We start from the raw sequence: 27,889 nt of genomic DNA on the forward strand, positions 1-27,889 counted from the left end.
TTTGACTGATGCCCAGATGTTATAGATTAGTTACCGGTTAGTATTCACCTCACTGCTTGACTGAATGAAAAGGAAAGGGTGAGCTGCAAGTGACATGCGCTTTCACTGTAGTTCCTCTAAGTATGTTGCTACTGTCTCAGTTTGGAGCTAGGTGACCTAAACCTCTCCTCCACTAGACCTGGAAGGTGTTGAAAGTTCCAGATGAATCTACGCAACAGTGTTCATTAGTCTGATTTTTCCACCATTTTAAACCATATGCAGAAATTGTGCACAATTACCTTCTTGAGAAATTAATCTAGTATTTTGAACATGTTTTAGATAGAATCTATAGGTTTTCTCCATTAAAAAACAGTAACAAATAAAATGATGAACAAAAAGCTTGACTACAAAAAACGGATAGAAGAATCTTTTATTTGTAATGTATTCCCTGACATTACCTCTGGTGATGGAACAGTTTCAGGCTGAGAAGTCCTCACACTCGTATTCCTTTGGCGAATCTGGTAAGCAAACTAAACAGTGTTTGTACGGCTCATATAGTACTGCCAACATAATGTTGCCATTCCTTTACTGGAACATTATATTGCTATTCAGAGTGATAACTGAGCACTTTCAGTAGAGAAAATGTGACAAGATCATTATCAAGAAGCTTTACCTTCAGGGACTCAGAGGTTCCTGTCTCCAGAGACACTCAGCAGCTTGCATTGAGTGGCATTCCTGAAGGGTAGTCAGGGCTTCTGGATGTTGTCAATAGTGTCATCAGAGAGGATTCTGAGCTTGGTGTATTGATGCCAACAACTGTTTTAATCGCTGCAGATTTTTTTTTTCAATGAATTTTAATCCTCATCGAGAAATGGTAGTGTTGGGGTAATGGAAAACTTTCCCTGTTCAGTTACCCAGTATTAGTGTAAAGAATTCCCAGGTCAGGCACAGCAACAGCAGCTGCACAGTAAAGCTCCCTTTACTTTGCTCCAACAAAGCGCCTTAATCCTAACCTCAGGAGAGCACTCCCTACTGCACCAGTGCAATATTTCCATTTCCCATACACCAGTCTCTCTGAGTAAGATTGCCAATTAGTATCAAATTAAGAGCAGTTTTGTGTTGTCGGTCCATACCCACTAGGGACTAAATTGAGACTGCCTAAATTAATTTCACATGGGATCCTTACAGCCAACAGAGAGAGGAGACCTTCATCCCATCAGCCTGGGCTGACTTAAAGCCAGATACCAGAAGTGAAACAATAGTGTGCTAAAATACCTTCCAGTGCATTACATGAGACAGGAGACTCTCAGTGCTAACAGTAAAGCTTTTTTTTACAGGCATGCATCCTCAAATAAATGAATGAAATCAAACTAGAAACACGATTAAAGGGAATCTAAACAACTTAATGTTGTCCTGTCACACAAATCATCTCTTCTGCAGTTAGTTTTTGTGACTGATATTTGACAGTTTTGCAATCCTCTGTGATCAGTACCAGATGTCTGCTGATCAAGTCCTTGACTTTCTTCCTCCCATTAACAATTAGTGTGCAATATTGTAACTGATGTAACATGTGCAGAGCCTAAATTCAGCAGGAACCATCCTGGGGACTGAACATCCTACCTGCCCTTTGTCTATTCCCTATCTTTCTTGGGAATAAAGTGCAATTAAATATCTTGGGAAGTTGCCAACACAGCTGGGACAACTACCCTGGCTAAGTTGGGAGACAAATGGAGGCTGAGCCATGGCATTTTTTTTGAAATGCCTCAATGTTGAATGGCAGTCCTGCTCATACAGTCAATCACTCCACAAAGGCATTGCCAAAAATATTTAAAATTTATATCCCCTTCCAAGGCACTTAGCAATCTTGGATGCCAGGGACACACCAGAGCGTTAGCAGTGACTGTGCAGTTTCCAATGATAGGCGAATGGGAAAAATAGTACTTGTGGGCATTTGTGACAGTAATGGCACTTTGGTTTCAAAACTGGAAAAATTTATTTACATGTAAATGGAAGTACCATTTATATTGTTTCCTTCCTGAAAATTCTGTCTCTTGTTGAAGGTAGTTCAAGAGACACTGATAACTCTCTGGTAACTTTCTCAATAGTCTAATATATGTGTTGAGACAATGAGTGCCATTAAACTATTTATCCATGAGTAGCGTCGTTAATCCAATGCAATCTTCACGTACATATGCAAATATATGTGCACCACCAGCAGAGGCGACTGGATAGTAATGAGAAGCAGAACATAGGCTACAATTCTCTGCCACTGGTTCAAGGACTCTAAGTCAGCTAAGCGAAAATTGTTGCACCTGAGCATTACTGCAGCTGAGATCAGCAAACAGAACAGATGGAGGACTAAGACGTGAACTTCTGTTCTGTAAAAGTTAGTGCTACACTTGGTCTTTATCCTCTCATCATTTGGAAGGAGTCTAAATTACACCTTTAAGTTATACAGTGTTTATTCCTCGACAGTGTAGAACATACCACCTGCAGGTTACATATATAACACACAGCGGAAAATAAATTCTACACTTGACGAGCACACAGTTCAGCAGCAACTGAGATGCAGGTAAAGCTGTATGCACATTTTAAAATCTAATTTGGAAAACGTAACAAGCCTTGGCAAGTTCTGGAGAATTGTCCAACGGTTGGAACTAAATTGGGTTGAGGTTTCTGTTTGTTGGATTGTTTGCGCTCAGCAAGAATTCCCATTCCTTTCGGATTTCTGGCAGGACTACTCTAAAATGCACTGGAATGATGAACATATTCTCAAGGGTATTATTCCATTAAATCTCTGAACAGATACATACTGCACTATATTGATAGGCAGTAAAATAGTTGCAATGTGTTTGCAGAAAAAAACATCATTGGACTGGGAGGTCTCCAAAAATTGTGGACAATTAGTCTTTTGCAAGGTGGAATGGAAGCTCTCTCTCTCTGCTAGCTATAAATATTCTAACAAGCTTTTGGCAGTCTCAAGCCCAACATTTTGCCATAATTTTGTTCAACTGACAACTGCTCAGAGAGACTGTACGGGCATCCACAGATCATGCAATCCCATGCTTTAGAATCTGTCCTGCTGTGATGAAGAACTTATCTTTAAACACTGCCACTGAAAAAAAAAGGGTAAAGGACTTATGGCTTTCTCTCTGAGTTTCCTTACAGCATCTCTCTCACCCAGTAAACTAATTTGTTCTCACTCTACATACATTAGTAGCCAATCTCATTTCTTCCTGCACATCTTAAGTAAACAAGCATTCCTCTAGTGGTAGAAAACAGACACCAACACAGTAACTAGCTTTTCGCCTGGTGGTACGATAGTAGTTAGCATTTCTGCCTCACATCGCCAGGAACCCAGGTTCAATTCCAGCCTTGGGTGACTGTCTGCATCAAGTTTGCACATTGTCCCTGTGTCTGCGTGGATTTATTCCAAGTGCTCCAGTTTCCTCCCACAGTCCAAAGATGTACAGGTTAGGTTGATAGGCCATACTAAATTGCCATTGAGTGTCTCAGGATGTGTGGGCTAGGGGATTAGTGGGTAAATACGTAGGGTTATAGGGATGGGGCCTGGGTAGGATGCTCTGCTAGAGAGTCGGTGCAGACTTGTGGGTCGAATAGCCCCGTTCTGCACTGTAGGGATTCTATGGATTCTTTGATTAACCTCAAGCTGCAAGCTGCCTACCATGGGAATCCAAGATCATCCCAAGGAATCCAATGACAAAGGAACCCTGGTTACAGCAATCATATCCCTCATTCTAGGACAGCCACGGCTCAGCAGAATTCAACCACAAAGCCACAGTTCGAGATTTTTAAAAGCTGCAGTGTTGCTCATGTGCAGAATGAACACACAAGCAATGAACTGACAATAACATAGGTGCAAACTGTGCAATAAAAGAGGGATAAAGACAGAATAAGGAAAAATGGGAGAGGAAAGTGTTTAATTTAGTTCCTATTGGCTATTTTAAATGATTAAATGTTTAATGTTTATTAAACAAAGACACCGAGCATTCAGTTCGGACCGAAATTCTGGTGAAGAACTACATTTGAACTGTTGGGCACACCTTACTTTCATATGCTGACTAACCTCTCTGCACTTTCAGTTTTTACCCACTTTATTAAAGATCTGTAATATTCCTTTTGCATTTATATATAAAAGTCTTATTTCAGATGCGAGAATGGTGAACTGATACATTTTTTTCACTTCTTGTTTATTTTGTCATGGACCTTTACCCTTGGCTAACCATGTTCTAATGTTTTGAGATGCAAGCTAATAGAATAATAAAGTACTTGTGGAAAAATTAATAGGCATTGTAACTGCAGTATTTTGATACTTCTCTTAATTTTTCACAGTAAAAAAGAAAAATAACATCACTTAAAGATAAAGGGAGACACGCTAAAAAAAATTGCATAGGAAGATATGGGAAATAGAAAAGGTTGCACTGGTGCAGTGGGGAGTACACTTTGAGGCCATAATTAACACGTTCTTTGGACAGAGTAGAGGAAAGTTTACCCTGTATATGGCCTTTGCTATGTACAATCTCCGGAGTGCCTGATGCTGACATTCAATTAAGGAAGGAAAAATGTTCTATTGCCCAATTCTATCCACCTTCATGAGCATGTAATTCATCCACTCCAAATAAGGACTTTATGTGCATTGCAAGTAAGTTGACTTTGAAAGGAATGTACACTGAGTCATCTGCCTTTTTTAACACAATGAAGTTTTAGTAATAGAACTGAGCAAAAAAAAACTTTAACCTACCATTGGATTTTACATCTGAGAAAGAGGAACCATCTTCCAGAGTAAACAGCTGAGGAACACAAGCAGCTGTGCTTAGGCCTTGACCCAGGTATGAGGCTGCAGAGTAGTAAGAATGCATCCTGTATTGTGGTGTCACATTGTGGCCCGAAAACCGGTTCTCTGGAGTTTTCATTTGCTGCAATAAAAAAAAAATGTTATTCACCTATAAATCCTTTATGCTGAACAATAGTAAGGTGTCTGCAGTGTTTAGCATTTTGTTTATTTATGGCAATTTACCCAAGTATGAGACAACCCATTGGGACAAAATGATAATTAGACATACAGTGGAGCTATATTATGCTGATTAATAATTCAGGGTATGAAGTTGGAAAAGTTGCCTTTTTACTCGCATCTACTTTCATAATATAATTAGTGAATGGAGAAAAATATAATTCAAACTGGATATATATATCAACACATTGAGGTATACAATTAGTAAATGACTGAGGAGCTCCCCCTGTGGATCAGTATGTAAAAAGTTAGCAGAACACCCACCACCACCTCCCCCCCCCACTTTTGATTGTGGAGTTTAGACACATTAGGCAGGATTTTACAGGTGGCAGAATTTCATCAATAAAGTTGGTTTAAACTTGCCCCCACTCAAATGGGTTGCTCCGTAGCTATTCAACGCTCTGATAATTGGTCAACTGGCCAGAATGACTTGCTTCAGAGATCTGCCAGCCAACTCGCTTGATCTAAGAGTGAGTATGCCTGCTTGGGTCTTTACTGGAAGGGTGGTGAGGGGTGTCAGGCCTCTGATGGAAAAGGGGCCTGTCAGGAAGTGGTCATTTAGGACGCGAGGACTGTCTGGAGCTTTCCTGCCACCTGTTAAGTCATAACTAGGTTGGGGTGGGAAGGTAAGGCATCCACAGAATTTCTACAGGCCATCCTCCCACCCACCCTTGCAAATTTGTCCACAGGTGACATAACATTCTGCTTGCTATTTGGACACAGTAGAGGGAAGCTGTCGCTAGCCTATGCTATATATGAGCCTGCAAAGCACAAAATGAATTCTGATATTTGGGATGGGTCATTTTTGAGTTAGCTGATCTCACGTGGGCAACAGTATGTAGGCTGCAATTTGCATCAGAGCTGCTTGGATGAAAACCAGCTAATATTCAATTATTCCCATTATAAGTTCAGTATGTGCAGGTGCCAAGTGAAAACATAACCAGGTTGGCTCTGACCCTCTATAGTTGACTAAAACCCAAAACCAATTTTTCCACATTAGCCAGCTGGCTGTAAAACGCTACACTTTGACCAAGCATCAAGGTCTAAGTAATACAATAATACACATTTAAAATAAACACTGAGCAATATATAAAATATATATTTCATGATTTATAAACTGAACAATATATTTGCATTAATCCAGAGAATAATTGAACATGATGCTTGATCTATTATCAAAAACAACTAACTGGTTGAATCTATGAATTACTATTTCTCACTGAATTTTGTATTGCATGGTTTCTGGCGTTACACTGATAAGGTTAGGACTATTGCAGCTTTATAAACTTTACCACACAATTTTAAGCATCTGGGTTCTAAAATATCTCACATTTAGGAAAAAAACTAAAAACCTCCATTTAAATGGTGGTATTATCATACAAAATATTCCCAAAACATTTCACAGAGGGGAAAAAAAAACAAGTCAACATCGCGTTCGGAAAGTTAACCAGAAGTCAAGAACAGTTAGCAAGAAGACTTTTAAGGACGCACAGAAACAGAAAGTGGGATGGAAGAGTTCGCGGACTGGATTCTAGAATAGTGCCAAAATAGCTGAAGGCTCTGCTGACAGTGGTGGAGGAAAAACGTACGAAGGCAACAAAGGCAGCCAGAAGTAGAGGTCAATAGTCAAAGCAAAACCAGCAGAGGCACAAAGGCCAACTTGGGTGCTGCAAAGTTCAGAGATTTTATGAATTGTAATAGCGTTATGAGGATTGCTCACTCTCCAAAAGCCAGTAGTTACTTTTATTGCACATCAATCTTTCTACCAGAAGTCTTCCAGCTACTTGCAGAAGTCAATGCGTGAGCCAAAATCACTCTGTACCATATGGACTGCAGTGACTCTAGAGGACAGATCACCATCACCTTCTCAAGGGAAACTGGGGGGAGAAAATTATGCTGGCCTACAGCCAACGATGCCCAGGTCCCGTTAAAAAAATTTTTTAAATTGGTTTTCTGATAGTTGAGTTTATGTGCATAACAAAAAAAAGAGTAAGATGAAGAAAGTGAGTTTCATTTTGGCAGGTCAGGCATGTAGTCAGATATGTAGCAGGGCGCTATGGTTCCCAATCTCCCCTGGCCAAAGAGTTGGTGGGAGATGGCTATCCTGCAGACAAGCCTTCTGCCATTCTCATGAAGAGGTTCCACCCTAGAGAGCTACTGGCCAATATAGGCAGGGGTAGGATCCACTAGTTGTCTCCTTAAGGCCTTAATAGACCTGACTGGCCAGGGGTGGACAAAAAGCTGGATTTTACAAGTTACACCCACACCTTCAAACCAAGGAGCGTAAATCCAGCACGGTGTTTGTACCGCTGCCTCAAAGTGCCAGGGACTCAGGTTTGATTCCCAGCTTGAATCTGCACGTTCTCCCCATGTCTGCATGGGTTTCCTCCATGTGCTTCGATTTCCTCCCACAGTCCAAAGACGTGCTGGTTAATTAGGTGCATTGGCCATGCTAATTCTCCCTCAGGTGTATCTGAATAGGCGCCGGAGTGTGACGACTAGGGGATTTTCATAGTAACTTCAATACAATGTTAATGTAAGCTTACTTGTGACTAATAAATAAAACTTCTAACTTTTATTTTAGAGGAAAACAAGAGAATAGAAACAAAGTATACTTTACAATGGAGTGAATAAGTAGAGCTGTGGGCTATAAATATACAGATCATTAAATGCTGGATTCCAGTTAGAAATTTTAAGTTTTACCTAAAGATGCACAGAGGTAATGGTGAACCTGTACAAGGCACAAGTTAATTCACTATTGTAGTTTTGTGCTCAGTTCTGAGCATTTTACTAGAGGCGTAGCAATGAGCATCATGCAAAAAAGTGTAATGTAGATTTAGTAGAATGGCATCAGAAATGAGAGAATATGTAATTATGATTAAAGATGTGTGTGGGATATGGAAACATTTACAAGGGAGGGATGGCTAAATGCCTATAAACTCTTCAAAAATATAAAAATAGGTTATTAAAGGTTATTTCCACCAGACAGTTAATTGATAACAAGTTTAAAATTGGTACCAAAAGAAAGAGGTTGGAAGGCACTTTCTTTCAGGTAATGGTCTTGTAATCCATGCTTCACCTCAAGTGCAATGAAGTCAATAATGGTACTCAACATGAAATTAGATTAAGATTAGAATAATAATGAAACGCATGGATAGGAAAGTCACATTGCAATAAATAAATGGTAACATGTAGTACATAGACAAGAGCACATGCACAATGGGTCGAACTGATGCTTAAATATATGTACCGTGGAATTTTTTCATCTCGCCCGCCATGGGAATTGTAGCGGGCAGGACACAGACCATCCAAAGGTCTGTTGATCTCGGACGGGATTTTCTAGTTGTGGGGTGAGTGTTGCCAGGAATTTCCACACGTAGTGTGTGTTTGGGAATGATGTTTGCTACTTATGAATGTTAGACAGGTACATACGTTCATTACTAGGTGCTTCAGTACTTAAGAGCGAGTTTTACCTACAAGGAGAGTCAGCTTATACTTCCCAGAGTTTAGAAAAATGAGGTCCTCTCATCATATAAGATTTTGAGAGCACTTGCCAGAGTAGGTGTCCCAGGCTGTTTTCCCTGGCTGTCGAGTTTAGAATTAGAGGGCATAGTCTCAGGATAAAAATGTTAGCCATTTCGCACAGAGAGTTGTGAATCTTTGGAGTTCTCCAAATTTAGAGGGCTGTGGATGCTGTCATTGGGAATATTCAAGGCTGAGATCACTAGGTTTTTGAACTCTAGGGTAACCGTAGAATGTGGAGATCGGACAGAAATATAGAATTAACATCATGGATCAGTCATAATCTTATTTAATGGCACTGCCATATGGTCTATTCCAATTCCCACTTCTTATATTTTAAGCACCATTGCTGATAGTTGAATAGTGAATTGACAGCAGAAGATGCTGAGTAGTTAGATGAAGGTGGTCATTAATTGCATCCTGGAGTTTTAGTGCAAAGCCTCCACAGCAGGAATGTGAATGTTGACAAAGATTTAATATATACAGTATATCCAAGGTTTCCAGAGCAGAGACCACACATATTGTCATGTACTTAACTGCCAAACTCAGTGCACAATCCAATACTTCAATGACATGAAAGACAGAATTGGGTAGCTATTGCACCATGCAGATCACCCTCTTGTGTTGTGTGCAAGGTGACAAGTGATGTCTCATTCCAGTCCTACTGTAGTATCAAACTCCATTTGAAAGTAGACCTATTAAGATCTGTATCACCATACAAGTCAAGAGTTTCTCACTGTGGAAGGTAACTGCCTATCCTGTGCTTCATTTTGATGGGTCATCAGACGTCCCTGTAACTGCTGTCACCATATCTGACTCCTCAATGCTTTTTTTTTGATCCAGCTGGCCATCTGGCAAATGTTCTGTCATTTATTAAGCAAGATAAGCCAGGCTGGATGGCTGAAAGGCAGCAGCCACATCCGTACCTATTCCAGCACATGCCTGTTATTAGGCATGTCCTCAGCAAGTCCGTCGACTTGTCTGGGAGCAAATTTCAGGGTAGTAATGAAGGCAGTGAAGTGAGGCAATATGAAATGGCTGTCTTCATCCATGCCCAGTTCATCAGATCCATAAAAGACAGTCTATTGTAGACTTGGAGTTTGTGACTAGCGCTATGAGTGATGCAGGATTATGTGAGGTGCTGGCCTCATCTCCAGTACTGACAACTGCAGCTTATTCTTGGGAGATGTGTACAGTAAGGGATAGGAGCATAAGTTAGATTGCTAAATGGAGTACATACCTTTCAACATAGCATGGCCTTTCATGATTCAGTGTTTATGTATATGGGATTGGGCTTCAGCAAAAATAGAAAATGGGCAAAAGTGAATCTGCAGCTCATTTTACAGTTGTTTTAATTTATTTTCTTAAACTAGAGCTTGATTTGTTCAGGACTTTTGTATATCTTCCCCTCTGATAAATATTAATTGAAATAGCTTCAATAAACCAATGAATAAACGAATTAGCCATAAAAGTTAAGATGTCTTAAAGGGGGAAATTCAGTGCTGTTTAGCTTGTATATGTAGGCTACCTGAGTAAAAGAACTAACTGTCAGGGTAAATACTGCAATGCACGTAATTATAATTGCATAATAATATTCTTTATTTCTTATTATTTTATACGCTCACCTATATCAGTATAAAATTTTGATTTGATTTATTATTCACTTGTATTAACATACAGTGAAAAGTATTGTTTCTTGTGTGCTTTACAGGCAAAGTATACTGTTCATACAGAAGAAAATGAGAGAGTGCAGAATGTAGTGTTACAGTCATAGCTAGGGTGTAGAGAAAGATCAACTTAATGAAAGGTAAGTCCATTCAAAAGTCTGACAGCAGCAGGGAAAAAGGTTTTTTTGAGTCAGCTGGTATGTGACCTCAGATTTTTGTATCTTTGTCCTGACAGAAGAAGGTGGAAGCGAGTATGGCCGAGGTGTGTGAGGTCCGTAATTATGCTGCCTGCTTTGCCAAGGCAGTGGGAAATGTAGACAGAGTCAATGGTTGGGAGGGTGGTCTGCATGATGGATTGGGCAACATTCACAACCTTTTGCAGGTCGTTGTGGTCTTGGGCAGAGCAGGAGCCATACCAAGCTGTGATACAACCAGAAAGAATGCTTTCTATGGTACATCTGTAAAAGTTGGTGAGAATTGTAGCTGACATGCCAAATTTCCTTAGCCTTCTCAGAAAGTAAAGGCATTGATGGGCTTTTGTAATTATAGTGTCAGCATGGGGGGGCCAGGACAGGTTGTTGGTGATCTGGACACCTAAAAACTTGAAGCTCTCGACCCTTTTTACTTTGTGCCCATTGTTATAGACAGGGGCATGTTCTCTTCTATGTTTCTTGAAGTCGGTGACAATCTCCTTCATTTTGTCGACATTGTGGGAGTGATTATTGTCGCTGCACCAGTTTCTATCTCATTCCTGTACTCTCATCTCATCGTTTGAGGTCTGTCCCACAATGGTGATGTCATTCGAACCTGAAAATCGAACTCGAGGGGAATTTGGCCACACAGTCATATGTGTATAAGGAGTATAGTAAGGTATAGTAGGGGGCTGAGAACACAGCCTTGTAGGGCACTGGTGTTGAGAGGGAAAGTGGAGGTCTTGTTGCTTAGCCTTACTGAAGTTCATGATCCAGTCACGGAGGGAGGAGCCGAGGCCCAAGCCACAGAGTTTGGAGTTGAGATTCATGAGAATAATGGTGTTAAAGGTTGAGCTGTAGTCGATAAATAAGAGTCTGACATAGGTGTCTTTGTTATCTAAATGTTCCAGGGTTGAGTGCAGGGCCAGGGAGATGGCACCTGCTGTGGACCTGTTGCGGCAGTCGGCAAACTGTAGTGAATCCATGTAGCCCAGGAGACTAAAATTAATTCATGCCATGACTAGCGTTTTGAAGCACTTCATAATGATAGATGTCAGAGCCACCACACAATAGTCATTAAGGCACACTTTTTTCTTAGGTACCAGCTTGATGGTCATCTTCTTAAAACAAATAGTGACCTCAGATTATTGTAAAGAGAGGCTGAAGATGTCTGTGAATATCCCTGCCAGCTGATCCGTGCAGGATCTGAGTGCTCATCTGGATACCCAATTTGAGCCAGTCGCTTTCCATGGATTATCTTTGAGAAAGCTGCTCTGACATCTACAATGGTAACCCCAGATACAGGTTCATTCAGGGTTTCCAGGGTGGAGGGCAATTATCATATAATGAACAGAAGCCAATTGGAAGTATTTGTGTAACTGTGAAGTGTGGCACACCTTTACTTGTCACATCTTGATTTACATATTTACAGCAAGTTATGTCATTATGTTAAGTGAGATGCTTTTTTTTAATCATCTCTCTGCAGTTACTGAAGACCACACTTCATTTAAAGCTCCAATTTTTGTTTCGTTTTATCTTTGAGCTGCCGTAGATCCACAAGATATTCTCCCAAAGATTGAGAAGGGCAAGTCAAAAACCATCTGAAGAGTGAAACATAAATGTTTCCATGTGTGATCCCAGAATAAATGAACAATAAAGATGAGAAGGAAATCACAGGGCAAAGTCTTATGCCCTCAAGGTGGGGGGAGGAATTTATTTGGGCAGGGGGGTAGCAGGTGTGGACCATGCCACCTTCCCACCTCTAATCCGATTATATCCATAGCAGGAAGGTCCAAAGGTGGCCATCCAGCCCTAACAATTGATCCCACCACCACCGGTATTCAGTCAATAGCAGGCAAGAGATCCTTTGCAGGGAGCACAGGGAAACCTTGGTGTGTTTGCTTGCGGTCTAACTGGGAGTGGTGGTGTCCCTCGTTCAAAAGCACTTCATGCTTCTCAAGAGACCCAACATCAGGAAGGTGGAAGGCTCCTGAAAGTCACCTACTGCCCTTGCAGCCATTTCACACCTCCCTACAAGAACCCCGTCCCCACCAACATTCACGTGCCTGAGCCCCTTCTTGATTTGAGGCCTTGGTGGGTATTGTACCGGCAGCACAACCACCTCCCCTGTGGCACAGCTGAGAACAATAAGGCTGTCGACCTTTGACTAGCCAGTAGTTATTGGAGGTGGGACTAAGGACCACATTGCTCCACAACCTTTTTGTATAAGTTTTATACCTAGTGGTTCTTTTGACAGGCTATACCTAAAATGCTAACCAATCTTTCTTTCAGATGCCGATTTGTTTGCTGTTCATTTTTAGCACATTCTGTTTTATTATATGTCCATTTTAATTTTATTTTGTTCCTTGTATCATGCACCCTGCAATTTTTCTTCAGACTCTTTGTTCCAATATTTAATTCCTTTATCATCAAATCAGTATATGCAACAGTGATGTTAATCTCATTGTTTTGGTTAATCGATCAGTCTGAATAATGTTCATTTCTTTTCTTAAGCTATAATATACTTTCTGTTTCATCAATAATCTTATGCTTTCAAGATTACTCATTTAATTACAAGGCTGGTGGATTTCCTGTCAAAACATCAGAATGTGTAAAAGGGTAAACAAAGATGATAAAAAACATAAAATAATTTAAAATGCGGCCGGTTAAGACAGTGTCACAAATTAAAATGCTATACACTCATGACTGCACTCAAATTGTAAAAATGATTTAAATGTTTTCTTAAAACCTACATCATTTTAGTTGGAATTATGGACTGGAATTGAATCCTGGAACTGAACAGCAAAATTGTGAAGATTTACTGAATTTTGTTTAAAGAGGAGGCTGCAATTTAAATTAGAAAATTATCTTTATTGCAGCAAGCTGGTGCTGACAACAATCTGGATAACCTAGTAGACAAACAAGGAGCAGCACTGTTACACACTGAAATTCTGTTTCCTGTTCGTCTAATCTATCTTGATATCTCTAAGAAGAATTACGAGAATTTTACAACAATCAAAAGGAAAATGCTTAACATTATAAATGGAATGCAACATTATTTGCAATTACGCTAGAAACTCCGAGAGATTAGCTGTAAATCACACAGCCTCTGAAAGTGAGATAGGTTACCAGGAGAAATAGATGCAGTGAGGGATTCTTGCCAAAGCTTTAATGTATCTTCTTTCAGATGCTGACTGTCTTCTGCATTTCAAGCCTCAAAGCCAACGAATACATGAACAGTCTTATATCCAGATTACTGCTCCCCCATTTTATCATATTCTTCTAATGCTGTTCTGGGACGTGTAATTTTTTTTTCTTCATCCCTCTCCATGCATCTTTAAAATCTCTCTGTTAATTTTGACCACAAATGTCAAAAAAATCTACATTCTAAATGACACAAGGGAGTAACAAATTAGGTCTAGCTGTGCCACTTATACCGAAGTAAAATAGACACATGGATCAAATTTGGGGATCATGTTTCATCTCCCATTATTATTTGAAGGACTTCTGACCTGATACTGGATTGGACCATTTGTCAGGTGTCCATGGTGGCTGTCTGGAACAGGCAATAAGCCCCTTACTTCAGTAATTGAGAAGCCAGAAAATGCAATATCAGCAGAATTGGGTCAGTGCAAAAGAACAACCTGTCTGACCCTTTATATATTAACCTTGCAACTAATTAAGGAATCAATATTAATTGCACAATGGATGCCACCTTCCAATGTGGAAAAGGCCCTGCAGTGGGAATTCACCAGGTAGAAATAGGTAGTCAGGTATCACTGCGGGATTAAAAGGCCAGCAGAGACTGCAGAAACATTTGTTTGGTTATATCAGGAAATTTTACAAACCCGAGGACAAAAGGACGTTAAAGATGATTGAGTCACACAAGTGTCCAGCTGTAACTCAATATGTGAGTTAATAAACATGCACCACGTGTTGTGTGAGTGTTTAGTGTCGATGTTATTTAAGTGGTGAGTGCGACAAGTGTAAACTTGGTCATTTGCAGCATTAAGACATGACCTGCTCTTTTACGCTCAGGTTTTTTTTTGCCAATATTTTGAATGGGTTAACAGTACAAGTTTAAAAGTTAAGAGGGAACAATGTGCAGCATTCAAACGTGATTTGGCTTCTGGGTGTTGGACACCTTTGGATTATCTTAGTCATTCTCTTCAAGTCCTTTATCTTCTTGTTCATTTGGATCCAGGTTCAGTGGATTTTGGAGACGGCATTATACCAGTCCAGGTATCACAAACAGCTCTGCTCTGAAGAAGGTGCCTTGAGGTCCCACGCATGCATCTCATGCAACAAGACTTCATCTTGTACAATACAAAATTTAGCAGTTCTTCAACTGTGACGCTCCATTTAGTTTAAATGTGCTATAATATGAATATCTTCATTCCATTCATCTTACAAGACGTTCCAACTCCAAAAGTCTGCTGCTGGCATTTAAATACTTGCAGATGTGATTCCACATTTCAGTGATGACCAAGCCAGCAGCCAGACCCCCACCTGGGAACTCAGCCTAAATGTATCATTAGAGGTCAGGTCAGGACTGAAAGGGTGACCAGAAACTCAAGTAATCAGTTTCCGTCATTCTGGGCAGGATTTTCCAGCCACGCTTGCCCCAAGACCGGAAAATCCCATCTGAGGTGAACAGACCTTTGCATGGTCCGCCTCTGCCCACTACCATTCCTGTGGCGCGGGAGTGGGAAAATGCCACCCTCTGTTTCCATCCTACCATCTCCACAGACTCCAAACCCGTGTCTTGGGATGCGAACCCAATTCTCAATTCAGACTTTTCTACATACATTTTAATCTTCTCTATTTTTCAAATGACAGTGATTTAAAAAAAAAACTGCAGTCACATAACCAGCCATTTAGACTCAAGTGTAAAAGTTAAGGGCCTACTTTTTCCTGAATCTCATAAGTGTAAAAGTAGTGAAAGGGATCAGATTTGCTAATTGCCCCCTTTTCCCCCACATCATTTCTTCAGCAGCGCCAAGGTTTGTGGGGGTAAAACATAACTCTGATATACCTACTTCATTACCCCCCACACACCCACCCCCCCAACACCCCCAATACTAAAATCAAATGAAGATAATTAAAGTATGCCCTTTAAAGTCTCAACATAGTGAAAACCTTAAAGGGGGGGAGCGGTGTCAAAAAGGTTGCACTGATTCAAAGAAAACCATAAAGTACAGCTAATTGATTTTAGTCTCCCTATGTAAAACTGGCAGAAGAGTGGAAAAAATGGAATGGCTGCCTCTGTAACCAGTGGACAACCTGTCTCAGTTTTCCCACAGCAGCACATGGTAGACAAGATTCTAGTGTGAAGGGCACCTACTGTGGCTGGAGCTAGGTTCTAGAAATTTAATAGTGCAGCAGTTTTTTAACTGTTTGCCACAGCTTAAAATGCAGGTGCCTTTTTCTTGAAGTGAATTGGTGGATGGACATATTGAGAAGTGGCACAGTATGTGGACCCAAGCAACATGTACACCAAGACCTGGCTACAGCACAGAAATAAATGTAATAACCTGACCAGGAGTCCCAAGGTGAGACAGCCTGTCATATCTCACAAAATTTCTGCTGATCCCCAAATCATAATTTGGCAAACTCACCAGGACAGAATTTCTGTTACCACTTTTGAGCATCTTGAGGTTTGAGAGACCTGTACAGAGTCTTTGACCTCATCATCATAAAGGTGACGTGGCAGGAAGTGTAAGTGCTTCAATTTTTTAACAGGTGAGTGGTAATCCTGTGTGCCTTGGGGTACAAGATCATCGGGCAGCTTGAGGACATTGTCAGGCTGGAGGGAGTGAGGAGTTGAGACTCTGGGAATGGCAGTGATTGGTGCTGACTGCTTGCTTTTTTATTTTACTCGCGCCGTGTTTTGATTTAGTTCTCCTAGAGACAGGCATTGGCTGCATTAAGGTAAACCAAAGCTGCAGCAGTAAACTAAAGCAGGTGTTAGGCCTTGTATTTATATACACAAAAGTAGTATCACCTGCTTTAGGCATTTTGTTTTTGATAAACAACGTCTTGTTTGTCCCTTCCCAATATGGTAGGCAACAGCCCTGTACCATCAGAGCTGTACATCAACCTCATGCCTGACATTTTGGTTCCTTAGAAGCCCATGTAATACCTGAAGAATGGATGCTACTGAGCTCAACTTACCCTCCATTAGCTCTACTGTTTTGGTTTTTGGGAGCTTAGAGGCATCGATATGGAGAGTAGCTCTACCTGTCACAAGTTGACTTTATAGTGAAGGTAGTGTTGTCTCCATCCTAATGACACATGGTTTTCAGTGCCCCCACGAGAAAAAAAAACATAGACAGACATTCCAGAGACAGTTTTAGTTCTGCTGCACAAAGGGAGGGCCCACACTGGTAAAAGTCTGAACCCTCGCAGGATGTGGGTTTGGAAAAAGCAAAACAGAAAAAGAGGCTACCAAAGACATGAAAAAATTAAAGAGGGCCCTGAATTAATGACCTAGCTGCACTGTGATACCACCAGGGGAGTGCAGCCATTGTAATGAGCTACAGAGCTCAGTCAATCATGTCCAGCCCAACTTCATAACATCACACAGTTCAAGCTAGTGCTAGCGCGGTCACTGTACAACAAATGCTGCAGAAGGCCCAAATTCTGCAATGTGAGATTCTGGAAATGATACAAGAATCTGCCTCAATGGATGACGGATCATCTGGAAGTTTGAAAAGCTTCCAATAAGCCATGTAGAGAATCTGGCACCAACTGGCTCTCTAAACCACTCAGCAGCTGATTCCAGAATACCCTCCCCTGAATGGAAACATTTTGTCGCCTCCAGACAACAAATCTTCCTCTCATCACCGGACTCTGGAAAGGACAACTTCTGTGGGATGGGCCTGATTTCTCATTGTAATTCAAGCAGAAGCTCTGTGGAAACAGCGTGAATTGGTTCTGATACGTCCGCAGTGCTCTCCACAATATTTTGCCCTCTATGATAAATGACTGGAACTAGTTGATTGAGATTTATCTGTGAACACAAAAAAAGGGTAGCAAACAAAAACGAACTGTTAGATTTATACACCGAGAAGCAAAGTAACCCTGAAAAATACTAACGATTGACATGTATTTAGAGAGATTTTAACATTTAAGTGCATTTACTTTACAATTGTGTGCATTGCTTTTTCTGCCTGAGAGTTATCACAGTTAAAGTAAATACAGTTAGGACTTACTCAGCATCTGTGAATCCACGGTGGATGTTTTGACATCAGGTACAATTTTGAAGAGCTTCCCACTCATTCCTCTGGTCAGGTTAGAGTTCTTCAGTGGCCTATTAGCACGATCGTGTCTTTCTTCTTTGAGCACTGCACTGGATTTTACTTTTCAGTATTGCCTCAGCCCATTGATTCTTTTCCTTTGACAATTTGACTAAGCTTGAACATTTTGCTTAGATTATTTTTGTTACGGTTTTTCCAGAGTGTGCTCCTTCTTTTGAGGGTGACAGCAAACTAACTTGTTCTGGGAAACTAAATGGGGGTGCAGTGTTAATGAGTGTGAGTGTATATGAAGCTTTTCTGGCTGCTACTTTAACAAAGGCATTAACAGCAGGACAATCTCTGAAGGGTCTTAAAGCCCAGAATTCAGATTACTAGCCAGTTCCAACAATCATCTATTCCAATTCATAACATTTCTTGAAACTCAAAGTAAAATTCAGTTTAAGGCCAGCAGCACTGGTTATATAGGCAACATACTTCAGATGCAATGCCAGAGATTTTTCAACAAGACTGTGTGTGAGGCCCAGCCAGAAATTTCACCTGTAACGTATGCAGGGCCTTCTGTTTGTTATAATATTCACATGACATGTCCCTGCAGCATTAATACAAGGATAAACCGTGATGTTGAAAGTCATATATAGTACAGTCTCAGCTACAAGAACTCCACGCGAATCTTGGTAAAAGGCAAGGTTAAAAAAGCACAAAATGAGAAAAAACATAAAATTAGCGCATGCAGTACATGGACAAAAGTACTCAGAGAAACCAAGATCTTAGATCTGAAAGCATTTTGAAAAAATGAGGAGGGAAGAAATTGCCATGCAGAAACTAATGAACATGAGTACTTACCTTCTCATCACTTTCATTTCTCTGAAAATGAAAACATATGCAATGTAAATAAATCCTTTCACCCAGATATGCAATATTAGATCTGACGAATGCAACCTATTTTTAACAAAACATGTCTGCGTCCATAAGTCAAAGCAAGTAATGGGAATATTAGAAGGTGTCAAATTTTCAAGCTGTTTTGTGTTTCTAAGTACAGCTTTAACACACAATCATTATGCTGATTAACAGGTTACCAGTACTCAGGTACATAGCTACATAGGTTTTATTAGATTTGCTGATGAGCATTAAAGAAATATGAAGTCAAACATTCACTAATAAAACAAGAAAGCAGCACACAGCTGGCTGGTGAACAACAGCCCTAAAGCCCTAAGCAGTAGGTTACTCAAGTAATATGGAAATGGGATGGGGTTCTGGTTGGGATGCTCTGAAGTTTTAATTGTGCACCTATTTATTTTCCAATAGGCTCCCACCCAAAGGCAAATCAATCAACAGACTGGGTTCTCTGTCAGGCAGGAATTAGGAGGGTGCAGAAAAGGAAACTGGCACATTGGTGGGAGGGCAGGATTGGGGATTGGGGAGGGGGTTCAAATCTCCTAACAAGGATCAGATGGCACAGAGATCAGATTGGATGGTGGGAGGGGAGAGGGTTGAAATGAAGGTAGCTTGATGGGCTGGAGGAAGCATTCTTACTTTTCCTGGCCCACAAGCTGTACTGCAAGAACATGATGTGGGTATGCCGGCGTTGGACTGGCGTAAACACAGTAAAAAGTCTGACAACACCAGGTTTTAGTCCAACCGATGCTCTGTCTGAGGCCAGAACTCTCCATTCACCTGACGAAGAGGGAAACCTCGAAAGCTTGTGAGTCTATTATCAAATAAATCGGTTGGACTAAAACCTGGTGTTGTCAGACTTTTTACTGCAAGAACACACAGCTTTACCTTACCTCCTTTCAGCTCTGAACTCCCATGGCCTGCAAAATCTGGCCGGCCAGCGTCAAACTTGTAAGGCAGGTTAAAAACAAAGCCCAAGTTCCACTAAAATGCTGAGATGATTAAATTCCTCCTGCAAGGTGTTTGGTTGGTCACAATTAACCCCCATCCCATCTCTGCTCAATCCAGAAATGAGCAGATTGGCAAAGGGATTGAGATTTCTTTTTTAAAATGACATCTCCCCATCCCAATACCACCATTCTGACAGGTTCAAAATGCTCCCTCTGTGGCTTGGAGTGGTAGAAACTTAGCTCCTGCTACGAATGTCCATATTTCAAGTTTCTAATCTAAAGCCCCTCTGTCAGGACATCCTGAAATCCTGTCAGAGAAACTGACAATTTACAAGTGACTCTCATGCCTTTCCTTATACTGACTGAAGAGACTAGTTTACCTGCTCATCTCGTTAGGGGATAGCACAGGGCGCAGTGGGGAGGAACGTGTGTGTGAGAGAGAGAGAAAGAACCTAAATTAAAGCAAAGAAAGAAAATAAAGGGAACATTGACTGGTGAGGCAATGGGATGAACAGATGTAGAATGGGCAGCTGCATTAGTAAAGACATATCTAAACTAAATTGTGTGAAATTAATTTAGTAGCAATGCTTCAAAATGCTTCCTTTAATTTAAAGGATTAAAAGGATCATTTTTTAAATTTACATGTCAAGGAATATAAAAGACAAAGTTCCTGGTTCTCTCTCCCACTCTGTACAGTATTGTGCCTTCTTAGGCCAGGCACAGCCATATCTGGTGTCCTAGGTCCTTAATATGGTACATTTGTCCACTCACCCCATCATTTGGGGGTGGCACAGTGATTAGCAACAGGGACGTGGGTTCAATTCCAGCCAGGTGACTGTCTGTGTGGAGTTTGTATATTCTCCCCATGTCTGCGTGGATTTCCTCCGGGTGCTCCAGTTTCCTCCCACAGTCCAAAGATGCGCAGGTTGGATGGATTGGCCATGCTAAATTGCCCCTAAGTGTTCCAAGATATGGGGTTAAGAGGATAGGGCAAGGGTGGGATCACTGTCGGAGAGTCAGTGCAGACGTGGTGGGCCAAATGGCCTCCTTCCACACTGTGGGGATTTTATGGATCTTCCTAACGTGACCCAGCACAAGAAAACTGGGAAAGGTTATTATTGCAACAGGCTTGTAGATGAGATGGTTAATGGTACCAAGATTTGTTTTATTACAATGGGGACGTCTCACCCACCCACCAACACTCCTCCTACCACCACCCCCCCGCCCCCCACAACACACACACACACACACACAAACAAACAAAAAGTTGGTAAGGGATTCTGATACAAGGCCCGTCCCAGCTTCTAGAAGCACCCCACAGTGGGATGCCCTTTGGACCAATTTCAAAAAATAGGATCAGGTGTTAGGGACACATCCAGACCCTCACTTCCCATTCAAATGAATGAGGTGATACCCAATAGGCCCATCCTGCAAGGGAAGTCCCAGATATCCAAACACATGTAAAAGACTCAAAACTGATTGGGTCCCATTCCATTTATCCTCCAGTGTGTAGCTGGGAAATCAGTGTACCCTGTGGAAAAAGGTCAGAAAACCTCTCCAAAGCTTCCTTACACAAACCATTGTTTTCATACAATCAGCATTTCACTACCTTATTTTGCTACTACAATTCATTCAGCTTATTCATGAATTCTAATACTTATATACTCATCAGCAAAATGACAATAATAATATTTTGTCATTGAAAATCAATGTCCAGCCTACCTGCCACTGGTTTCCTGTCTGACCAGACACTAGTGATGCAGACAGGCCTCGAAGGCTGTTTTTCACAGTTGTCCCTCCCAGTGTGGAGCTGACGTCAGAAGCAGGTGAATCTCCTGCCACCGCCACCTGGTACTGGGGATAGTTGTATAAATTGTTGTAGTAAGCTGGATAGAGAGATGGCTGATAAAAGTTGCTGTAGTAGGAAGAGTCCACTACCAGGTCTGGGGTAGCCTCCAGGTGCCCTCTGCTGGTTATAGAAGGGATATCCTGGAGATGCAAACGCCCCTCTGTAAAGGAAAATAAAAGGATGGTTACTTACAACTGTGTACATTTACCAGTTTTAAGCAATATTCATGTCTGAATAAGATTTTAAACTCACATATAACTCAAATGTGCACTCAGAGACATAAAGTTCAAAACAATATTTTGTGTTACGGGCAAACAAAATGATTAATACATTTTAAGTAAGAGTTAAGTCCTCTGTGAAACAGCAACATGCGCTCAAGTTATTCTTTCACTTTTTTTTGCACGCGTTCCCTATACAGAGCCTTAAAGAACATTAAGACGAGGAGCAGGGCACACAGCCTTTCCTGCCTGCTTTGCCATTCATCAAGATCAGGGCTGATCTGATCTTGGCCTCAACTTCAATGTCCCTCCTGTTCCCCATAAACTTTGACACCCGTGTAGATCAAAAATATGTCCATCTCAATCTTTAATATATTCAATGACAGCCACTACAGTTCCACGGGATTGAGAATACCAAAGATTCGCGACCCTTTGAGAGAAGAAATTTGGCCTCATCTCTGTCTAAGATTAGTTTGCCTACTATTTTTTTCCTAGTGGTAGTAATTATTTTAAGTTCTTTATTCCCTTTGTCCCCTCATTTTTTACTATTATTGGGATATTTTTAGTCTCTTCTACCACAAGAACGTACAAAATATTTGTTCAAAATTTCAGCCATTTCCTTGTTTCTTAATATTTATTCACCAGTCTCACCCTCTAAGGGACCAATGTTTATTTCAGCTACTCTCTTCCTTTTTATCTACTTCTAGAAACTCTTACTGTTTTTATATTTTTCATTCCAGTTTACTCAATACATCTTCTTCCCTTTTGATTCCTCACATCAACTGCAATTTCCCGGCTGTGTCTGTGTGTTTGTGTGCGTGTCTGTGTAGAGCTGGAAAATCCCTGCCAAAGTAAATTAATACACCAAATCACCCTAAAATACTTCACAGGAGGGTTACCAATCAAAAATGGACACAAACCACAACTGGAGATATCAAACCAAATGTCTGGGCAAAAAGGTAGATTTGAAAGGAGGAAAAGGGGAGAGAGGTAGAGATATTCACTGGGGAGTGAATTCCTGAAATTAGAATTGAGTCAGCTTAAGGCACAGCAGTAAATAGTGGGTCGATTAAAATCGGGGATGCACAAGAGGCTAGAGTTTGTGCAGCGCAGATACTTCGGGAGGATTATGTAGGAAATTTCAGAGATGAGGAGGGGCGAGACAATTAAGGTGATATGAAAACAAGGGAGAGAAATGTCATGCTAGCTTGGCAAATTAGAGGAAGCGGAGGAGTAGAGAGAGGTGGTGGTGAGGTAGAGTTGGACTTGATGTGCTTTCGGATAACAATGCTACAGGGCAGCATGTAAATAAGAAATACAAAGGGGCCAAAGATAGATCCTTCAGGGACACCAGAGCTAATTGTGGGAATGGGAAAGCAAGAATAGTTGAATATAGATTAGTTTAAATCTAATGCATATATCAGAGCTGCACACTGGTGTATTCTGCCAAAAGGACAGGTGTAACATTTTCAGAGTATGAAAAGCACAAAAAAGTTGTCTAATTTCGCTGCCTTTTTAACAACCCTGGACTGAAGGTAAAGCAATAAATTTTCACCAAAACATTCTCATCTTTCAGAAAACTGAAACTGGAGGAGAAAAATGAAGGTCCGGAATAAATCAATTGACCCTGGGGTTATAGTGTGCAAGTACCGGATTTTTAAATTATGTCTCGAATAAAAGCTAGACAGACAGGAAAAAGGCAATACTTTAGCACTGGAATGAAATCAATGAAAAGGATTAAATGGTTTTATTCATCAAGAAAAGCTCTTTTTTCTTGTTTTTATTTGTAAGTCATCAGGTAGATTCAACACTGTAGGCAGGGTGTTAACAGATAATTAGGATGCTGGATAACTTGAATAACAAAAATCAAAATTATTGTATCTATCTATTTGCCTGTTGTGGCAAATATATCTGACAAGAATACAGCAGTTAAAGTCTCAACAGTTGTTACAGTGTTATTTCTGAATAGTTTTTTCTGTTGCTGCTGTTTTTTTGAGCCAGAATTTCTTGTCTAACCCTGAGGGCATTTAAGAGTCAACCACATTGCTGTGGATCTGGAATAGCATATAGGCCAGAACACAGAACAATGACAGATTTCCTTCCTTAATCAACAATCTATTCATTAGATTTTTAATTCCAGATTTTTATTTGAATATAAATTTTGCCACCCGCTATGGTGGGATTTGAACCTGGGTGCCCAGAGCATTACCCCGGGTCTCTGGATTACTACTGAACAACAATATCACTAACACTGCCTCCCCATGTTGTTGATACTAATAAAGTTACAATTTAAGTTTTTGTTACTGTGATTTTATTGGCACTTCATGCTAGCCTCTGCATTAGATAGAATTAACCCTGTGAGCATGTTTTGCATTTTCAAGTACTTTTGCATAATTGTTATTTTAATTACACAGTGCTTGCAGGGAGAGTACATAAATACAGAAAAGTTTCTAGATGATTTTGCTTGTACCAGACACAATGAAGCTATAAGGGTAGAAGCAACTTGTTTGTTCTTGATACCTGAGGTTAAACTGGGTTGCAGAACACAGAGTTCTGGACTTGTAGTTGGCACCCTTGCTTGTGTGTGGGTGGATTATTGTAGCCAGTTTAGCTGGTCTACTACTTCCTCCAGGAAGGTGGTTTAGCAATGGGGAGACAGAGGCAAACTGTGCAAATTTATAAGGGGAGAATTTCAATGCAGTGAGTTGTGTGCTCACAACTACTTCATAGCGCAAGAAAATTTTGGCCTCCATCAGTGATCAGGAGAACTAGTTTGAACAGGATTTCCTGGACCCACTCATTTGCATATCTACTTGAAATAGTGATTATGGCTAATTACTTACTTATATGGAAGTTAGACTGCAGCATTTAAAATGACACTCCAGGACATTACAACAGCAGCATGCATAAACCAGGCAATGACAGAAGGGGTTGACCCTCAGGAAACTTTACTATATGTCTCACTAATCCTTTTATCTCTTTTGGTGAAAGGGCTGAAGAGAGAAGGGCACACACACTCTCCTGGGCATTTTGCAGACACATCTGCACATGGCAATCCCAGAGATCAGAGTATCCATGTTGTCCTCAAGATTTCATATGACTAACACAATCTCGAGTCCATTTATTGAAGGACAAGGACCCTTGTGACATGTAATCTGGAACAACTTTTCCTACAAGTCAATAAAAGGTTGGTCACCCACAGTGATTTGAGTTCACCAGAGATTTGAAAATGAGGACTACAAAGTTGTCACACTCTGTAACCTTAAAATGCACTAATGGAGATTCTGTGGCTTTGTTCACACAAAAAAAGCAAAACCATCCTTGCAATGAACTTTGTACCTTCCAGCTAATTCTCTATTCATTGATCTGTCTTCCAGTCTCAATCTTTCCTCTCTCACTCTATGTCTCCTTACTTACTTCCTCCTCAACTCAGTCCTAAATCTGCTTCCCCTTATTTTGAAGCTATGCCCCCTAGTTCTAGTTTCACCCACCAGTGGAAACAAACTCCCTGCTTCTATCTTATTTATTGCCTTCACAATCTTATATGTTTCTATAAGGTCTCCCCTCATTCTTCTGAATTCTAATGAATATAGCCCCAGTCTGCTCAGTCTCTCCTCATAAGTCAACTCTCTCAACTCCGGAATCAACCTAGTGAATCTCCTCTGCACTCCCTCCAGTGCCAGTATATCCTTTCTCAGTAAGGAGACAAAAACTGTACACAGTACTCCAAGTGTGGCCTCACCAGCAGCTTATACAGCTGCAATATCTTGCTGTTTTTAAACTCCATCCCTCTAGCAATGAAGGACAAAATTCCATTTGCCTTCTTAATTACTTGCTGCGCCTGCAAACCAACTCCTTGAAATTCCTGCACAAGGACACCCAGGTCCCTCTGCACAGCAGCATGTTGCAATTTTTTACCATTTAAATAATAGTCCATTTTGCTGTTATTCCTACCAAATAGGATGACCTCACATTTACTAACATTGTATTCCATCTGCCAGACCCTCGCCCACTCACTTAGATTATCTATATTCCTTTGCAGACTTTCAATGTCCTCTGCACATTTTGCTCTTCCACCCATCTTAGTGTCATCTGCGATGAGGAGGTCAGGCACCCAAGGCTTGGACTCTGAAGGAGTGACGAGGCTGGCTCTACGTGATAGATTCCCTACAGTGCAGAAAGAGGTCATTAGGTTAGTCAAGTCTGCACTAACTCTCCGGAAGAGCATCGAACCCATGCCCATCCAACCCTCCCTATCCCTGTAACCCCCTGCCATGGTAATCCAGCTAACCTAGGTGATGGCACTTGGGGTTACTCTGTAGAAGGTTGTATGCTTAGGAGACTGGATCCAGCCTGAGGGAGAATTGAAGGGCTGCAGTCAAGTGTCTGCAGCTTCAGAGCAATCAGGGGCTGCACCTTGGATGTGCTATATGGACATATGGAAGATTGAAGTAGGTTAGTTATTAAAAGTTCACGGTCAGTTCTATATCATTCTGAACCACAGCAATCCCTCTGAAAGATCAGGTGCAAATTCCACTAAATTTTCCAGGTGAATCTTAGTTGCATAACTGTTCACAATTCTGGGTGCAGACTCCAAAAACCTAGAAATGAAATTAGCTGTGGAAGAGAACAGTTGTGCTGAAGTAAAACTGGAACGATTAGGGAGAATTGTCTCACAGTTAAGGGGCAGTAATAAAAGTCTGCTGAAAAATCTTTTCAATTCATTAATCAAAGTTGAAGTCTGAAACTGGTGATCCATCCTGTTCAGACCTGCTCTGTTCCAGCATCTCTGACAGCCTTGCGTGACTCAGGAATATGACTATCGATGTGCAGGACAGGAGGGTGGACACCGGCCTTATCAGCCTGGACTAGCCAAAGGCATTTTAAAAAATATCGTACATCTACATGATGGATGTATTCTTCAAAATGAGGCTTGTGGAGAGAACCCACAATTGGATTCAAATGCTCTATACAAACATCGCTAGTGCAGTTTCAATCAATGGATGGGAATCAGAAAACTTTCTAATTAATTCTGGAGGTCAGGCAGTGCTACCTGCTCTGTCCCCTGTCCTGTTCGTCTGTTGTATAGAACGCTTTGCTGAGTATATAAGGAAGATTTCAGGTACAAAAGGAGTGATGATCCAAGGCAGTAGAGGCACTCAGGTCAAAGCCTCACTGCATATGGACAATGTTATCATCTTCTGCTCAGGTCCACAGTTGATGTGCAGACTGGTCAACATCTGCAACCAATTCAAATTAGCCTTGGTTGCCAAGGTGAATCGTGGCAAAAGTAAGGCCATCTTCTTTAGGAACTGGGCAGACCAAACCTTAGTCCTCTTCATGTCAGGGAGACGACCTGAATGTGCTGGAGATGTGGTTTGTGGGACCAGGGCACGCATTAGGAACACTGTGTGGCTGCATCAAGCTGTGCGTCCTCATTACACAAACACTAAGTGTCACTATGTACTGAAGTTCTACCTACCCCCAGTGTTACGAAGGATGGTCTGATCATGCTACCGCAGAACATTTCAAGTAGTTGGACCATGTCGTACCACCTGTCCTTCAAGGAAAACTTTATGCAGAGAAACATCTTCTGCCATAAATCCATCAGGCGGTGGTCTCCACATAACTTCCTCAAGGCCCTACTGCAAAAGGAGATGACTGATCCTGTCAAATCTTCCATGAGCAGACTGCCAAAGTCATTTGGCAGAATGCCTCATCACCAGAACTTTCAAACAAGCACCAAGATCTATCTTGGCTGGTGGTGAGAAAGACCGTCACTGTCACATCCTTCCTACACACCTGGAATCTCACCCCATCTGTACATTGCCCTTAAGGTGACAACAACGGGGTAGTTGTCCTCCTCCTTGTGGAATGTACCTTTGCAAAGAAGATCTGGAGATACACAAGGTGGTTTTTGTTGAGATTCATCCCAAGCCGCTCTATGACACAAGACTCTTGTGTTGTTCCCAGGGATGTATTCCAAGACAAACATCAGCTGTTCCTGGAAGATCATCGACTCAGTGAAAGATGCTCTTTGTCTGCTCCGAAACTTGTTGGTCTTCAGTGCAGGAATTGTCCCCGACTGAGTATGGCAGACTGGCACATTCCAAATCCACGACTATGTGCTGAGGGACAGACTGAAGCTTGGGACTGCCACCACAGACACGATGGGGAAGGTTGCTGTTCCTCATCTTTCAGCCACAGTGAACTAAGGGGAGCGGAACCCCCTCAGGTTGAATGACTCACTGAATGTGCACAGTGAATGTTACATGTGTCACAATTATTTGGAAGCAACTCACGAGTGCAAAATGTTCTATGTCAACTA

At 41.2% G+C, this 27,889-nt stretch overlaps 1 protein-coding gene across 1 annotated transcript in view; it reads right to left on the reverse strand.

Moving 5' to 3' along the window:
- Positions 1–456: 456 nt before the first annotated feature.
- The window catches only part of LOC145343429 (doublesex- and mab-3-related transcription factor 1-like), a 104,966-nt gene continuing 77,533 nt past the window's right edge, over positions 457–27,889 (reverse strand). The window contains exons 3-6 of the mRNA XM_080189658.1: positions 21,217–21,503; positions 18,494–18,514; positions 4,742–4,916; positions 457–497 (exon numbers count right to left, since the gene is read on the reverse strand). Of these exons, the coding sequence (XP_080045784.1) occupies positions 457–497; positions 4,742–4,916; positions 18,494–18,514; positions 21,217–21,503 (524 nt within the window). The remainder of the gene's footprint in view (positions 498–4,741; positions 4,917–18,493; positions 18,515–21,216; positions 21,504–27,889) is intronic.

This window comes from Carcharhinus amblyrhynchos, chromosome 5 (genome assembly GCF_965287045.1).
Source record: "Carcharhinus amblyrhynchos chromosome 5, sCarAmb.v2.hapA, whole genome shotgun sequence".
Classification (NCBI taxonomy): domain Eukaryota; kingdom Metazoa; phylum Chordata; class Chondrichthyes; order Carcharhiniformes; family Carcharhinidae; genus Carcharhinus; species Carcharhinus amblyrhynchos.